The 17,496-nt window shown below is 43.7% G+C and overlaps 1 protein-coding gene across 1 annotated transcript; it reads right to left on the bottom strand.

Annotated features, from left to right (window-relative positions):
• Positions 1-14,846: 14,846 nt before the first annotated feature.
• LOC311143160 (mitochondrial ornithine transporter 1-like) lies at positions 14,847-17,435 on the bottom strand (the record flags this gene model as incomplete). Its single annotated transcript, XM_084178948.1, has 6 exons — positions 14,847-15,312; positions 15,779-15,937; positions 16,072-16,244; positions 16,563-16,703; positions 16,852-17,110; positions 17,417-17,435. The coding sequence occupies 6 exons, from the start codon at positions 17,433-17,435 to the stop codon at positions 15,188-15,190; spliced, it is 876 nt and encodes a 291-aa protein (XP_084035074.1). The 3' UTR covers positions 14,847-15,187.
• Between the last annotated feature and the right edge of the window lie 61 nt (positions 17,436-17,496).

The following is a 17,496-nucleotide window of genomic DNA, read 5'->3' as shown; positions in this document are numbered from 1 at the left end:
CCACTTTGAAGATGCAAAATATGTTTTATTGTGAAACAAACAAGAAATTAGACAAAAAAACTGAAAACTTGAGCGTGCATAACTATAACCAACTACAGCCATTCCAAGACATTTAAATGTTTCCCCTTAAACCACTCAAGTGTTGCTTTAGCAGTATGCTTAGGGTCATTGTCCTGCTGGAAGGTGAACCTCCGTCCCAGTCTCAAATCTCTGGAAGACTGAAACAGGTTTCCCTCATGAATTTCCCTGTATTTAGCGCCATCCATCATTCCTTCAATTCTGACCAGTTTCCCAGTCCCTGCCGATGAAAAACATCCCCACAGCATGATGCTGCCACCATCATGCTTCACTGTGGGGATGGTGTTCTTGGGGTGATGAGAGGTGTTGGGTTTGCGCCAGACATAGCATTTTCCTTGTTGGCCAAAAAGCTCAATTTTAGTCTCATCTGACCAGAGTACCTTCTTCCATATGTTTGGGGAGTCTCCCACATGCCTTTTGGCGAACACCAAACGTGTTTGCTTATTTTTTTCTTTAAGCAATGGCTTTTTTCTGGCCACTCTTCCGTAAAGCCCAGCTCTGTGGAGTGTACGGCTTAAAGTGGTACTATGGATAGATACTCCAATCTACGCTGTGGAGCTTTGCAGCTCCTTCAGGGTTATCTTTGGTCTCTTTGTTGCCTCTCTGATTAATGCCCTCCTTGCCTGGTCTGTGAGTTTTGGTGGGCGGCCCTCTCTTGGCAGGTTTGTTGTGGTGGCATATTCTTTCCATTTCTTAATAATGGATTTAATGGTGCTCCGTGAAATGTTCAAAGTTTCTGATATTTATTTAGAACACAACCCTGATCTGTACTTCTTCACAACTTTGTCCCTGACCTGTTTGGAGAGCTCCTTGCCCCTTGCTTAGAGGTGTTGCAGACTCTGGGGCCTTTCAGAACAGGTGTATATATACTGAGATCATGTGACACTTAGATTGCACACAGGTGGACTTTATTTAACTAATTATGTGACATCTGAAGGTAATTGGTTGCACCAGATCTTATTTAGGGGCTTCATAGCAAAGGGGGTGAATAAATATGCACGCACCACTTTTCCGTTATTTATTTTTTAGAATTTTTTGAAACAAGTTGTTTTTTTCAGTTCACTTTACCAATTTGGACTATTTTGTGTATGTCCATTACATGAAATCCAAATAAAAATCAATTTAAATTACAGGTTGTAATGCAACAAAATAGGAAAAATGCCAAGGGGGATGAATACTTTTGCAAGGCACTGTATGTATATAGTCACATGTACAATATTTAGCTATCTTACCTGGATATGGTTACATCATGTCTACCCTCAGAGGGAATGCCTCATCTCCCACAAATACATATGGGCTCGGTTTCTGGGTCCCCCAGCAAGCACTCTGGCCTTGGTAGCGGCAGCTGGCCTGCAATGAGTTGGGAGTCGAACTTGCTTCATGAGAAGATTCCCGCATCTCCCTCCTGATCACATAAGGGCCTCATTCTTTAAACCAGTCCAAAAAGTCTATACTCTTTCAAGTGAAATCATCAAACAAACAAGAGAAAGTGTATCAGACATTCATGTGTAACAGTCGTATCCCCAACAGAGACATTCCTGTGGTAACATTCATGGTAACCGTTGGATTATATATGAAGACGTATATGCCATAAATTGTAATGCTATAAGATTTATCTGTAAGAAATAATTTGTCTAGTATTACGCCAAAGTTGACACAAGATGGAAGTCAGAAAATGTATTGAGGATGGTTCATATTGATGTGAGATTAAATGGCCTGCAAATTATACGAAAGCCTTGCTCCTGATGCAAAGTAAAAACAAGCTGGTGTGAATATGGTGGGGGGGGATCCCAGTGCTGGTGTTTATAATGGAGATGATGTATGTATTCTCCATCGTCCACTCTTGTAGTGTTCAGTGGGCGAACTTGCCATTCACCTCCTGAGTAGTAAGAGCAGTTCAAGCTCTTGCTGTTCAAGCTGTATCAATTTCAATTTATAGCGAGACATGTTTGGTTCTGCTTCTGTGGCTAAAAAGTAGCGTCAAAAAGCATTGAACACCAGACTAGCCAGACATGTAGCTAGCTAGTATTTGTAAACAAAAAGGCATATAACACCGGATCCGGAACTTCAAATGTCGTCACTAGCTACAGTCAAAGAGTGCATCGGCCCCTCTTGCTTGGTAAGCTACTCTGGCTCCCCAAGCCCCCTAGCGGACTTCCTTTCTGGGTGGAACACAACAACGATGTGGATAAAAGTGCGCACTGCCCCCAAAAAACAGACTCAGCCCTTGCACATGCATGCACGTCGATCGACGGAGTGAAGTTTGTAGCAACCTTTAGACATCTTCATTGTACCTGCGGCTTCTATAATGTAAGTTACAACAGCATGCATTAGTGTAGGCGAGGGATCATCAACTAGATTCAGCCGCGGGACAATTTTTTTCTTGAGTGGATGGTCAGGAGGCCAGAACATAATTATAAATAATTTGGAGACTGCAAAAAAGAAGCCCAAACAGATATAATATTTTACTAAAACATATTCACTTCAAGCTTTGCTTACATTTGTATTTGACCACATATATCTCTCTATTATGTGTGGGAATACTTTGGAACAGATTTCCTAAATTAAAATCACTTGTAGCTGATTTGCTTGTGTTATTATGTCTAACAACAACAACAAAATTGGCCCGCGGCCCACCAGTTGTGGAACCCTGGTGTAGGCTAATACATTAGTTTCACATCACAAATGACCACAAAACATAAGCAGAACTTGAAAGATGAGATTCACCTAAAGTTATTCCAATACAATATTTTCCCAATCTAGGACAGCTACAGTGATGTAGACCAGGCCAGCATACTCAATGTTCCCACAGCCAGCAACATTGGGAATAGCTCAAGTCCTCCCCTGTTTCACTGATCATCTGCACTGATGTTTGAATGCATAATAATGATCTGAGGAAAAAGCACCATCTACAGTGAAATTGAATGCTGAAGCAAAATTATCATAAATCAATGAGGGTAAAGCGAATGACTTGGACAAAGTCGGCTGCTAGGTTGTTGATTGATCAGAACATACCATTGAACCCTTCTCTCTACAGACCCATAGGCTGTTCAGTATGTAGGCTATATATTGTATCTTAAGGTACTGAAGTCAATGATCACAGCAAAAACAATACCATGCTACACACTTTCATCATCTGTGATTTATATACAGTTGAAGTTTGAAGTTTACATACATCTTAGCCAAATACATTTAAACTAATTTTTTCACAATTCCTGACATTTAATCCTAGTAAAAATGCCCTGTCTTAGGTCAGTTAGGATCACCACTTTATTTTAAGAATGTGAAATGTCAGAATAATAGTAGAGAGAATGATTTATTTCAGAAGTTTACATACACTCAATTAGTATTTGGTAGCATTGCCTTTAAATTGTTTAACTTGGGTCAAACGTTTTGTGTAGCCTTCCACAAGCTTCCCACAATAAGTTGGGTGAATTTTGGCCCATTCCTCCTGACAGAGCTGGTGTAACTGAGTCAGGTTTGTAGGCCTCCTTGCTCGCAGACGCTTTTTCAGTTCTGCCCACACATTTTCTATAGGATTGAGGTCAGGGCTTTGTGATGGTCACTTCAATACCTTGACTTTGTTGTCCTTAAGCCATTTTGCCACAACTTTGGAAGTATGCTTGTGGTCCATTCCTTCCATTTGGAAGACCCATTTGCGACCAAGCTTTAACTTCCTGACTGATGTCTTGAGATGTTGCTTCAATATATCCACATAATTTTCCTTCCTCATGATGCCATCTATTTTGTGAAGTGCACCAGTCCCTCCTGCAGCAAAGCACCCCCACAGCATGATGCTGCCACCCCCGTGCTTCACGGTTGGGATGGTGTTCTTCGGCTTGCAAGTACCCCCTTTTTCCTTCAAACATAACGATGGTCATTATGGCCAAACAGTTCTATTTTTGTTTCATCAGACCAGAGGACATTTCTCCAAAAAGTACATCTTTGTCCCCATGTGCAGTTGCAAACCGTAGTCTGGCTTTTTTTATGGCGGATTTGGAGCAGTGGCTTCTTCCTTGCTGAGCGGCCTTTCAGGTTATGTCGATATAGGACTCGTTTTACTGTGGATATAGATACTTTTGTACCCGTTTCCTCCAGCATCTTCACAAGGTCCTTTGCTGTCGTTCTGGGATTGATTTGCACTTTTCGCACCAAAGTACGTTCATCTCTAGGAGACAGAACGCGTCTCCTTCCTGAGCGGTATGACGGCTGCGTGGTCCCATGGTGTTTATACTTGCGTACTATTGTTTGTACAGATTAACGTGGTACCTTCAGGCATTTGGAAATTGCTCCCAAGGATGAACCAGACTTGTGGAGGTCTACAATTTTCATTTTCCCATGATGTCAAGCAAAGAGGCACTGAGTTTGAAGGTAGGCCTTGAAATACATCCACAGGTACACCTCCAATTGACTCAAATGATGTCAATTAGCCTATCAGAAGTTTCTAAAGCCATGACATCATTTTCTGGAATTTTCCAAGCTGTTTAAAAGGCACAGTCAACTTAGTGTATGTAAACTTCTGACCCACTGGAATTGTGATACAGTGAATTATAAGTGAAATAATCTGTCTGTAAACAATTATTGGAAAAATTACTTGTGTCATGCACAAAGTAGATGTCCTAACCGACTTGCCAAAACTAGTTTGTTAACAAGAAATTTGTGGAGTGGTTGAAAAACGAGTTTTAATGACTCCAACCTAAGTGTATGTAAACTTCCGACTTCAACTGTATGTATTGCACTTCACATTGGGAGAGACTCATTTTGTCTGGTGTTGCAGTGAAATGGTTTTTCACATCACAAACACAATTCTGCAGGCACAGAGTGAGAAAAAACCTAATCAAATTCTCTTCTGAGCAAATCAATTCTGAGGTTGATGTGTTTCTGTTCCAGCCTGTTTCCCCTCTCAAATACAAATGTTAATAGGCTGCTGTGATGGATTATGACATCAACATAATATTTAATGTTCTGTGACTTTTGAGCATCTCATGACCAAGATTTTTATGTTGGATTGTTCTTATCACAAAATGGAAACAATGCTATCACTGTCGCTGGGAATGCAAATAAGTTCTGCGATATATATTTTGCTAGAGTAGCTACAAGAGCAACATTAGAATGATTTCCAACCTCACAATGAGTCACTGCAAATGGATCCAGCATACCCAGGCTGACAGAGTCTATGTCACCTAGTGACGAACAGCTTCCTTTCTTCCTCTCACATTTGCTGTGTTCACATGTTTTGAACTACTTTTGCTGTGCCAACCTATTCACGAGAGCTGTGTGTTCAATAATTGAAGTGTGAAATCTCACGTATGCTACCAATAACGCATGTCCTAAACTCTCACGAGTGCTACCCATCTGCATGCCCTAAATTCTCACGCGTGCTATCTATTAAGCTCGTTCACCAATGATATACTCTAACCCAAATTGAGAGGTGACATTACTGTGTGCCTCTCTTTCCACTCTTGATTGTGCACAGGTGAAGGAAATGAACAGGACTCCCTAAAAGACAGAAGTGCACAGCCAGTGAGCGTGCCTCTCTCCCTGTATCCAACGGTGCGGACATACAGTTCTCCGGTGGCCACCTGCTCCTAGGACGCACAGAGACTGCATTCACACCTGTCTCTGAACACTCTTCGCTCCCAACACAAACAACAAACTAAAGTGAAGTACTCTTTTCCTCTCGCCGTCAAAGTTATCATTTATGTATCAAAGTCACTTCTGTAACGTGTGCACTTTGGATAAGTTATGATTATGCAGGATATGACCTCACAATGTGAAGAAGATATAGAAGTAAAAGGAAATTAATACGGGGAAACTGTGATACCTACCTGACTCGGATACTTACACTGCCTTCTTCCCGAGGACGAACCTGAACCCTCCCTTCTATGGAAAAAAGTGGAGGAACTGACGCCGTGGGCGGACTCGACTACCTGAGTGTTGACTGGTGGAAATGAAGATTACTGTTGCACTGGGGCACAAAATAACCAGAGTTTTCCCATATCTGACATTTGGCGTAGTTGGCAGGATGCTCAATACTTTTCGGGAAGATGAACGACCAAGGTGAACAAAATAGTGCAGCCCCCCAAACAAGCACTCTGTTAATGCCATTGATGATGGGAGCGCCATGGGTTACTAAATTTAAAGGGGCAGATAATGCAGCTTCTTTTGAAGCTACTTTTAATGCATGCATTAAAAGTAGATGCAAAAAGAGAAGTTCTCATCTTGCCCACTGTTGACAAGTTCTTCCAGGATGTGTACGGTCCACGTACACCAGGTTCACCAGTAGCACATTTTTAGGGTGCAAACAAGGTGAAATAGAGGCTACAGAGGCTACACCCTGAAGGAGCTAGCAAAAATAGTTTCCCACCTTAGACACTCGGTTAGTCAAGAACTTCACAAACAACTTTGTAATAACCCTAACATGACATTTTCAGATGCCACCCAGGAGGGCCATGCCTTGGAAGGAGGTGGCCAGACATCCATGGGGAGGCTGTGTACTCCGGCTGGATACCACCCACCCAGAGAAGGGCAACTACTATGCCCACTGACATGGAGCATTGGAAGGAGGAAGTACGAGCAGACACTGGATCTCAAGTACCACTGTTCAGTGAATCTTTCTTTCAGAAGTGGATCCAGAAATGGTATGACCGAGGACATCCTATGGTTGACTTTGAAAGCTGCTAATGGGCTGTCCATCCCATATGTGGAGTACGGAGTCTTGGATTATGAGGAAGGAGGGGTGAAGATACTCAAAAGGGGAGTGATCCTGGTACAAGATAACTAAGAATGAATGTGCTAGGAATTAATGTGATAATGTTCAGTTTAGACCGTCATGAGACCAGAGACCCTGGAGGAGTGGGACAAAGCCTTCACCCTCTGCAACAAAGTCCAAGCGGTAGAACGAGAGGAGGGAGTACGCCACTCTGTCCGCCTCCAGCCGCAATCACTATTCCTCATCCGGCCAGAAAGCAAGATGGTGGTATGGACTGAGGTATGTGGCCCCTCTGTGATACAACCATTTTGTGGCCTAGTGTAAGGGATGGAGGATGGCAGGTCTCTCTGGCCTTGGTTCATATTGAAGGAAACCATTGCCTGGTGAGAGTACAGAATGTTAACCCATATCCTGTTGAGCTCCCTCAGCCCTTCGCTACCATCCATTCCATCAATCCAGAGGAGATCAGAGGGGAAAAGGACATCAGCCTCAACCCAAAAGGGCCCCGCACCATAGAGGTGGAAGTGACCAGTGCTACCCCAGAAGTAGCTGTACCAGTAGATGTCCTGAAAGGGGAGGACTTGACCCCAGCTCAAGCTGAACAACACTCAGACCTGCTGAATGGGCCACGGTGTTTGCATGTCACGAAGACGACTTTGGCCATACAGACGCAGTGCTCCACCACATCCCCACAGGCCCAGCAGAGCACGGTTCCGGCCCAACCCCCAGCACTCTACCAGGAACTGCGCAGCCTTTTGAAACAGATGCTGGACGGAGGAGTGGTACATGACAGCGCTAGCCCTTGGGCTGCACCAATTGTCCTGGTCAAGAAGAAGAATGGTACATGGCGTTTCTGTGTTGACTATATAAAGCTCAATGCAGTGACCCACAAAGATGCCTACCCCCTCCCCCGGATCGAGGAGTCCTAACCACCCTGAAAAAAGCTGCCTGGTACTCCACTCTTGACATCGCCAGTGGCTACTGGCAAGTGGAGCTGGACCCCCGAGACTGGGAAAAGACTGCCTTCACCATCCCGCTTGGTAAGGTTGAAGCAGTAAAGGAATGGGTTACTCCTACCACAGTGACTCAGGTAAAATCGTTCCTGGGCTTTGTGGGGTATTATCAGTGATTTATCCATGATTGCCGCATCTCTCAATAGGCTATTGGAGGACCAGGGGTCCAGCTCACAAAAAAACAGTGTCCCTGTACAGTGGTCACTAGTGTCAGACTGCTTTTGATACCTTGAAAAGTAACCTTCTGCAACACCCTGTTTTGGTATATGATGACTTTGCTCTCCCTTTCCGGCTCTATGCAGATGCAAACTTCAGAGGGCTGGGGGTTGTGTTGTCTAAAGTGCATGATGGACTAGAAAGGGTCATCACCTACGGCAGCCGAAGCCTGATTCCAACCAAGTGAAATGACCGAAACTACAGCTCCTTCAAGTTGGAACTGCTGGGACTGAAATGGGTGCCAGCTCATGCTTTTTTTTTGACTGAAATGGGCGGTAACAGAGAAGTTTAAACCTTACCTGTGGGGCTCCAATTTTACTGTGTACACTGTCAATAACCCGCTTGTCCATCTGCATACAGACAACCTCGGGGCAGTCAAGCAGCGCTGGGACACACAGTTGGCAAACTATCAGTTTGACATCAAGTACCGTCCAGGAGCCCACAACATCAACGCCGATGTCCTCTCTAGGCTTCCAGAACAAGGAGGTGAAGTGACGCCCTAGACCCAGTTCATTGGAGGGACTTCAGTAGAGGGACTTCTAGAGCAAGGAGCAGGCGAAGAGACACCCCCGGCCCAGTTTGTTGGAGGGACTTCAGTAGAGTGGGACCCCCGAAACACATGGCCCTGGAGTGTTTGGTAACAGGCCGATGAGACTCTTTGAATAATGGGATCACTGTTAGACCAGCGCCAGCCCTTGGACAACCCAGCACAGCAAGCAACGCCCCAGCCAACCAAAACTGTACTGCAGGAGAGGAACCTGCTAAAAAAAACAAGATGGGGTGATAGTCAGGCAGATGCCAGAGGAACGGACGGGGGAGCATCCCATCCAGATTGTTGTCCCTGAGGGGAAACGGCAAGAGGTATGGAAACTCATGGGGGCAGAGAAGACCCATTAGCACTACAGCAGAGGTTTCTTCTGGCCAAAGATGAGAGCAGATATTCAAATGTAGACTGCTCAATGTCAACAATGTGTGGTGAGTAAACCTGGGCCCTTTACCCATGCACCAATGCTTCCAGTGTCAACTAGTGCCCCAATGGAAATGGTGGCCATTGATTACATCTCCCTGGGTCGCCCAGCCAATGCATGTCTCTACTTACTGGAGATGGTTGATGTGTTTTCCAGGTACGCATGGGCGGTGCCCATAAAAGAACAGACAGCCCACACCACAGCTCGAGTGCTATGGAAACACCTTCTCCACATCTTTGGTTGCCCCAAGCGTCTTCACAGCGACCGAGGGGCAACTTTCGAGTCCGCAGTGGTCAAACAGCTGTGTGAATTGTATGGTTGTACCAAAACCAGAACCAGCCCATACTGGCCACAAGGTAACGGGGCTTGTGAAAGAATGAACCAGACACTGTTGACTCTGTTGGATGGAGAGAAGAAGGTGGGGCCCATTGGGAAGAACAGCTACCAGCTATTCTTCAAGCCAACAACAATACGGTCCACAGGTGGACCGGAGTACACCCCACAATTCCTAATGTTTGGTAGACATGCACAGTTGCCCATTGAATGTACCCTTGGAGTTTTCCCAGACAGATGGATCCGTGGACCAGTGGGTGCAGCATCATGGGGTCCTCCTGGAGGCCTATGAGAAGGTGGGGAAAGCGACCCGACAACGGCAGGTGTACGACCAATAACGTAGGAACGACAGGCCACTGGCCCCACCCTTACTGCCCGGTGAGCGTTTACATAAAAGGCCTATTTTTGAAGTGAGACTTTTAAAGAGACATTTTCCAAAAATGTTCTAAATAAAGTATTGTTCATTGTGAGACTTGCCTGGTTGTCGTTCATCCTTTCCCGAAATTGCACTGGGGCACAAAAGAACCAGAGTTTTCCCATATCTGACATATACAGTGCAGTATGGAGGAACAAAGGAGTAGGACACATTTGCAGCAGAGGTGATAAGAGAACCCATTAGTTGACGTGGTCATATTCTATGGCCTGGATTAAAGATGTCCTTTTAATGCAGTAAGTAGAAAAGGCCTTGGGAATAAACCACGTCTGTGTCCCATCATTATGAAGTTGATTGTCAAGTACTCATTAACAATTTTACTGTAAGAACAGGAATGATTACAGGGATGGCATCCAACTTGACTTTGTTATTGTGTATACATGGCATTGTTACAGCCATAAAAGGGCTGTATAAAAATGCATTGACATTTATACTCAGCTATAAATTAGAAATGAAGCAACACAATGTTTACAAATACTTACGCCTTTCTGTCAGTGTTCAGTAACACCCTAACTGTTGAGTAACAAGTACCCACAACTAATGTCACTCCTTCTCCCTCTTCATGTGGTCAAACTACTTACTTGACATTAAGAAAGGACATCTTTCCAGACAAGTCTTCCCTCTTCATAGGGGGAATCTCAATGAAGCTTTTGGGCACTACTCCTGTCCCTCTGTCTGTTTGAGGGCCTTCTCCCTGCAACATAGAGAATGTACATGACATCCAGCTGATGCAATACACTCCATAATTCATCCATTTCTCAAGGACTGTAGCAGACAGGTGGTGTTGAGTAGACTGAAGCATGGCTCTGACCTTTGGCTACAGCCTGCCTAGCTGGCCGGACACTCTGGGGAAAGCCTCCCACCACTGGTGTGCATGGCCAAAGAGCTCCATTTTCATGTCATCTGACCATAGCACCACCTGGAGTTTGATAAACGTTATTGGCACTTGGATTGGAACCGGTGCTATGGTCAGAGGACATGAAAATAGAGCTGTTTGGCCATGCACACCAGTGGTGGGTTTGGTGTTGAAAAACTGAAGCATATGCAGAAAAGTACCTCATACCTACTGTAAAATATGGTGGTGGATCTTTGATGTTATGGGGCTATTTTGCTTCCACTGGTCCTGGGGCCCATGTTAAGGTCAACGGCATCATGAACTTAACCCAGTACCAGGATATTTGAGACAGAAACCTGGTTGCCTCTGCCAGGAGGCTGACACTTGGCCGCAGGTGGATCTTCCAGCAAGACAATAACCACAAGCACTAATCAAAATCAACAAGGAAATGGTTAATTGACCACAAAATCGTCATTTTGCAATGGCCATCTCAGTCTCCGGACTTGAACCCCATTGAATCCCTGTGGTTTTAATTGAGGAGGGCAGTCCATCAGAGCAGACGAAGGATATCAAGGATCTGGAAAGATTCTGTATAGAGGAATGGTCTAAGATCCCTCCCAATGTGTTCTCAATCTCATAAAACATTTTAGAAAAAGGCTCAGTGCCATTATCCTCGCAAGGGGAGGGTGCTAGATTTGTTTTATTACTTGTTAAACAAAATCTATTTCTCTGGGCAATTGTATTAGTATAAAATAATATAATTTCCCAATTTTTTGGAGCATACAATATAGCTCAGTATTTGTATTAATTCGTTTATAGTCTTTTTTGCTCATCTTTATTAAGGGTGCCAATAATTATGAACCTGCCTGTATATCATGTTTTATTGTGGACCTCAGTCTCATCTTCTCAATTACTACTGCAACTTCTCTAATTCCTCCAATGTCCTCTGGCTGACATTGTCATTGGATATTGATGTGATACAACGTCAACATTCTGAGTAAACCTCCAGGTGGCTTTTCTTTACTTCCAGCATCAAGACATTACTGTTTCATGTGGACAACACTATATATTAGTTCCTGTTAGTGTATGTACAGTATGATGCAGGTATATGATATGGTTAATAGCAGCAAATCTTATTTTCTACAAAGAGGCAGATAAATCAATTGTCTTGCCACTATAAAATCCTTTCTTACATGTAAACAGTCAATAGGTGACTGGGTGTGTTAGCTATCTATCAGTGATGGTATGTAATGTACAGTGCCTTTGCTAAGTGGTCGAAGTCTCATAGACTGTACCAATAACTGATGAAGGTCTGGACTCTGAAAGGTGACATCAGGGTAAAAGCATTATATGCATAATCAAAACCCCACCACATCGACATTTTATAAAAAATAATATAAACTCTCTATCCAGATGAGAAAATAGAGCAGATAATACTGCAATATCACACCAACCTCTCCTTTTCATTTAATTAATTTGCTTTTAAGTCGGGTCAAATAAATGGGAGCTTCTCAGGGGTGGGCTAGAGCAGTGTACGCCGTGCAATGGATGGGCCAATGCATCCCCCTTTGCTGAGAGAGAGAGAGAGAGAGAGAGAGAGAGAGAGAGAGAGAGAGAAGGAAAGAGAGAGAGAAAGAGAGAGAAATAAAGAGCTCCCTCTGCTGGAACCGTTGTGCTCTACGTCTACATTGAAAACCTTACGCACTGAACAAAAATATAAATGCAACATGTGAAGTGTTGGTCCCATGTTTCATGAGCTGAAATAAAAGATCCCAGAAATGTTCCATACGCACAAAAAGCTTATTTCTCTCAAATGTTGTGCACAAATTTGTTTAAATCCCTGTTAGTGAGCATTTTAGACTTTGTCAAGATAATCCATCCACCTGACAGGTTTACATATCAAGAAGCTGATTAAACAGCATGATCATTACATAGGTGCACCTTGTGCTCGGGACAATAAAAGGCCACTCTAAAATGTGCAGTTTTGTCACACAACACAATGCCACAGACGTCTCAAGTTTTGAGGGAGTTTGCAATTGTCATGATGACTGCAGGAATGTCCACCAGAGCTGTTGCCAGATAACTAAATGTTAATTTCTCTACCAAAACGTTGTTTTAGAGAATTTGGCAGTACGTCCAACCAGGCTCACATCCGCAGACCACGTGTAACCACGCCAGCCCAGGACCTCCACATCCGGCTTCTTTACCTGCGGGATCATCTGAGGGGAGGGGGGCGCGGCGGGGTGCTGAGGAGTATTTCTGTCTGTAATAAAGCTGTTTTGTGGGGAAAAACTCATTCTGATTGGCTGGGCCTGGCTCCCAAGTGGGTGGGCCACCCATGGCTGCACCCCTGCCCAGTTGTGAAATCCATAGATTAGGGTCTAATGAATTTATTTCAATTGACGGATTTCCTTATATGAACTGTAACTCAGCAAAATCTTTGAAATTGTTGTATGTTACAGCTATATTTTTGTTGAGTATAGATTCACATGCTCAACAAAACTATGTTTACTGAGTGAAACAAACATGCTTTCTTACTACAGTGGAAGAGTATTGTATTTTATCTATCCAGGAATCCATCTGGTTTTGAATCTATCCCAAAGTTGGTGGACAGTTGATGTGAACTTACTTAGAATGTGCTGAGGTAAATGATGACATGTCCAGAGCGGTATCGTACGAAGCAAGCTATATCTACTCAGGGTTTTCTAAAGCTAACCAGCTTCCGTTAGCTTCACATTCCAGCTCAGGCTTCATCTGTAGGCCTACTACGACGGTGAATATTGCTCGTCCGCTTGCCTCTAACTCTAGCAGGCTTGTAACTGCACGTGGATGTCGTGCATGGCTAGTCAAATGCCAAAGCCTTTATTGAGACAATGCTGAAAAATCTATCCATGGGCGAGTCAGTGCCTCATTTTCATTTGTGTCGAATCAAAATAAAATAAAAGTGATCTTGCAATTCAGCAGGCTATGGTGTGAAATAGGCTTTTAGAAGTGCCATCTTTATTTTATTACTTATTGTTAATGCCGTCTTTGGTGTGCTTATCAATGCACAAGCAAAGTTTAAAATGCATTCTGACATTACTAAGTGTGTAATGTGATATATTTTAACATTACTATTTTTAACACAAAACAAACATTTGATTAATACAATTTTTTATCAGTCATCTTCCTCAAATGAAGGGGATGACGACGCAATCTTTGCAAGGGGGAGGGAATCTGAATTCATTGGTCCTCAACTCGCGGCTCAGTCAATTCATTCCGGGTAAGTGGAGTTAGCCTGCCCCAGAGCAGGTTTCTGAAGGATTCATTGCCATAGAAATTTACTTGGCTAAAAGGTGAGCCACTTTCCTATGACTGGTTATCCCGAGTTGAACTCACAGTTGACTAAAGTTACCTTGCTAACTCCTCAAAGCTGCTTTGTAGGATACCCCGCTTTCACACTGACAGCAAAGAAAATATCAGACGACCAGTTTGTCTACTGACCTGGGAGAAAAAAAAGCTTTGAAGGGTTTGAAGAATTTGAACAGTCAACTTAAAAACAACTTCAATACAGTGTTCCCATTACCTAACATCCCTTTCTTAAAGTTTGGATTAGATTCAGATGTTCAAAACAACACATTGTTGTCCATTTAATATATAGCTTTCTGTCATGATAAAGAAGGCATAATACTTGACTTATCTAATATTCACTGAGTATACCAGACATTAGGAATGCCTTCATAATATTGAGTTGCACCTTAATTGGGGAGAACGGGCTTGTGGTAATGACTGGAGCGGAATCTGTGGAATGGTATCAAATACATGGTTTCCAGGTGTTTGATGCCATTCCATTCCATTTTCTCTGTTCCTGACATTATTATGAGCTGTGTCAAGTTGGCTGGATCCTTTGGGTGGTGCACCATTCCTGATACACATGGGGAAACTGTTGAGCATGAAAAACCCAACAGTGTTGCAGTTCTTGACACAAACCGTTGCGCCTGGCACCTTCTACCATACCCCATTCAAAGACACTTACATTTTTTGTCTTGTCCATTCACCCTCTGAATGGAACACATACACAATCTACATCTCCATTGTCTCAAGGGTTAAAAATCCTTCTTTAACCTGTCTCCTCCCCTTTATCAAGTGACTCAATAAGGGATCATAGCTTTCACCTGGATTCACCTGGTCAGTATATGTCAAGGAAAGAGCAGGTGTTCTTAATGTTTTGTCCATTCAGTGTATATCTCATGTAGAAAAACAACAACAAAAACATAAGTGTTGTTGATCTGTGCTGTAGTCACACATGTAATATGTAAGGCTTTTATGTACACATATATACATTAAATACATTGATATTTTTAATAACTGTGTTTCACTAGTTGACAACACATCCTGTCTGACATAGTGTGATGTGTGTCTCGGGCAAGTGGGTGGAATGTTGTTGGAGTGCATGGAGTCCATTGATTGTATACTGACTCATCAGGTTCTGTAGCTGGACATTAGACCTATTGACCAGGCATAGAAAACATGGTCAAAACAAGATCAGAGGTTAACACACATTTTGAATGTCGTTTTTAAACCTTCAATCTTCTGGTTTTATAGAGATTCCCTACAAACTCAGGCTGTAGATGTGTGGTTGAGGAGGGTTCTTCTGGTCCACTCATAAGCCAGGAATAGAGCTCCGTTGGAGGGGAAGGCCCGCAGGACGGTAGGGGTTAGACCACAATACAGAGCAGGAACACCTGGAACAGAGGCAATACATCATCAAGCCCATACATGTGAACTCTAAAGGGGCTCAAACTACAAAGCTGAGGCACCACAGGAGGTTGGTGGCACCTTAATTGGGGAGGACGGCCTCATGGTAACGGCTGGAGTGGAATAAGTGGAATGGTATCAAATACATCAAACACGTGGTTTCCATGTGTTTGATGCCATTCCATTCGCTCCAGCCATTATTATGAGCCGTCCTCCCCTCAGCAGCCTCCACTATGAGGGACAATCCTAATCTTCTGTAGCTAGTGAGTTAATTAATTTCTGTTATCTGGAAAAGAAAGCTGCCAACATGAGTAAATAAGCAAATTATATGGCAATAACTCAATCAGAAGTTTACTGATGAACACATTTGAGATTGACAGAATCCCTGCAGTTTAGAAGACCTGGGGTATAGAATCAGATTATGAAAAAGAATGTGGAAGAGTATGTTCTCACCTTCTGTCCTTATGATACAGAGCAGTGTTCTGATAAACCCAGCCTGCTTGCCTGACATAGATAGAACCTGGATTCTGGATTTGACTGAATCAATGGGGTACACTGCCAACCAAAAGGCAGCCCCCCCAACTCCTCCACTGATTAACAGCGGGACAGCATCTATCAAAGACAAAAACAGACAATAAAATCAGTTGTGTAAAGCTATACCATAGACATCTATCTAATATGGAGTTTGCTGAATAGCTAAATGAGAAGATGAATCCCTTCAGTGGAGTCATAAGGAATGGACTCACCCAACTCATCCTTGGACTGGCCAGGCTTTGTAAAGAGGGTTCTGCAGATCTCATAGCCCCCAAAGAAGAGGAAGTATCCAGGCACCTCTCTGAGCCAGGTGCTAGTCATGCCCTGGAAGAGGCCTTGAGGACCATCCGTCTTCAATATGTCCCTCACCACTGACCAGGTGGAACTGGGAGAAGGAGAGACAGGGGAAAGTGCACCAGAATACAGCCAAACACATCATCTATTATTACATTGCACAACGTCTTACTTGTGCATTATACATTGTGCATAATGTGCTTTCGAGTATGTACGGTATTATGGTTTTCCTAAGATATATTTCATATACAAACTACACATGTTTTTGCACAGGGTTTGAGCAAGATACGCAATAAGAGATGACCTCCCACCCACGTGTACTATTTGTCAATAGTGTTGAACCACAATGACAACATGATCCCGTTGTACTGTCCATATAAGACCACTGGAGAACAGTTGCGATGCTTACATGTGTGACGCCAGGGAGGTCTTCCCCACCATCCTCATCTCATGCACGGCCTGCATGCGACACTTGACCAGCTCTGTGGGACACAAAACCAGCGAGGAGAAGACAGACGCCAGGGACCCAGACAGGGCATTCTGCAGGTCACTGTGACAAAGATGTTATATATGAGAGAAAAGAGAAACAGCAGCAAGATGAAAAGACCGCTTTGCATTCGTAAGCACTCAGCCAGACTCATGGTGAAGGGGAGAGGGATGAGATGAGAATGGTTAGACAAAGATCCTCTGTTGCCAACCTGAGGTGAGACACTTTCTCCAGCCCAAAGACTCTCCTGGTGAGCTGCTGGCAGGTCCCGTAGCAGGCGAAGAGCACAGCGTTCTCTGCCACGTTGGCCAGAAGAGCAGGCACGCTTCCCTGGTAGAGCCCCCGGAGCCCATCGTGGCGGTACGTCTTCAGGGAACAGTCCAGGAAGCCATGGTACAGACTGGGGAACGTCTGCATTTTCACCTTGACCGTGTCAAAGGGCTGACCGCTCAGCACACACGCAACACCCCCTATGTGAGAGGAGAGATTTCCAATGTCACCATGAAGGACCTCAACCTTTTCTTCCACTCTATGTTCATGGTTAAAAAATTTACGTTTGCTGAATGAGAGCCATCCTGTCCAGCTGCATCATTCACTAGATGTTTCTATTGAACAACAAAACCAACCTTGTGTTGTACATGTGTAAATCAAGAGTCATCAAGTTAAATCTATGGAAAAGTAGGCGATGGTAGGCAATTTAAGTAATTAAAGATTTTACTTGCCTGCTGCCCCAGCAGTGAGGTTTATGATTGCGTCGGTCATGGGATGTAACGTACATTCCTCCTCCACGCCCATTGTGTCCAGAGACTCAGAGATGCACACTCACTGACGTTGATGGATATGATGAAATCTTTGA

Source organism: Coregonus lavaretus (assembly GCF_964263955.1).
Source record: "Coregonus lavaretus genome assembly, chromosome: 15".
NCBI lineage: Eukaryota > Metazoa > Chordata > Actinopteri > Salmoniformes > Salmonidae > Coregonus > Coregonus lavaretus.
The sequence above is the reverse complement of the archived record's forward strand: the minus strand, read 5'-3'. Positions and strand labels throughout refer to the sequence as shown.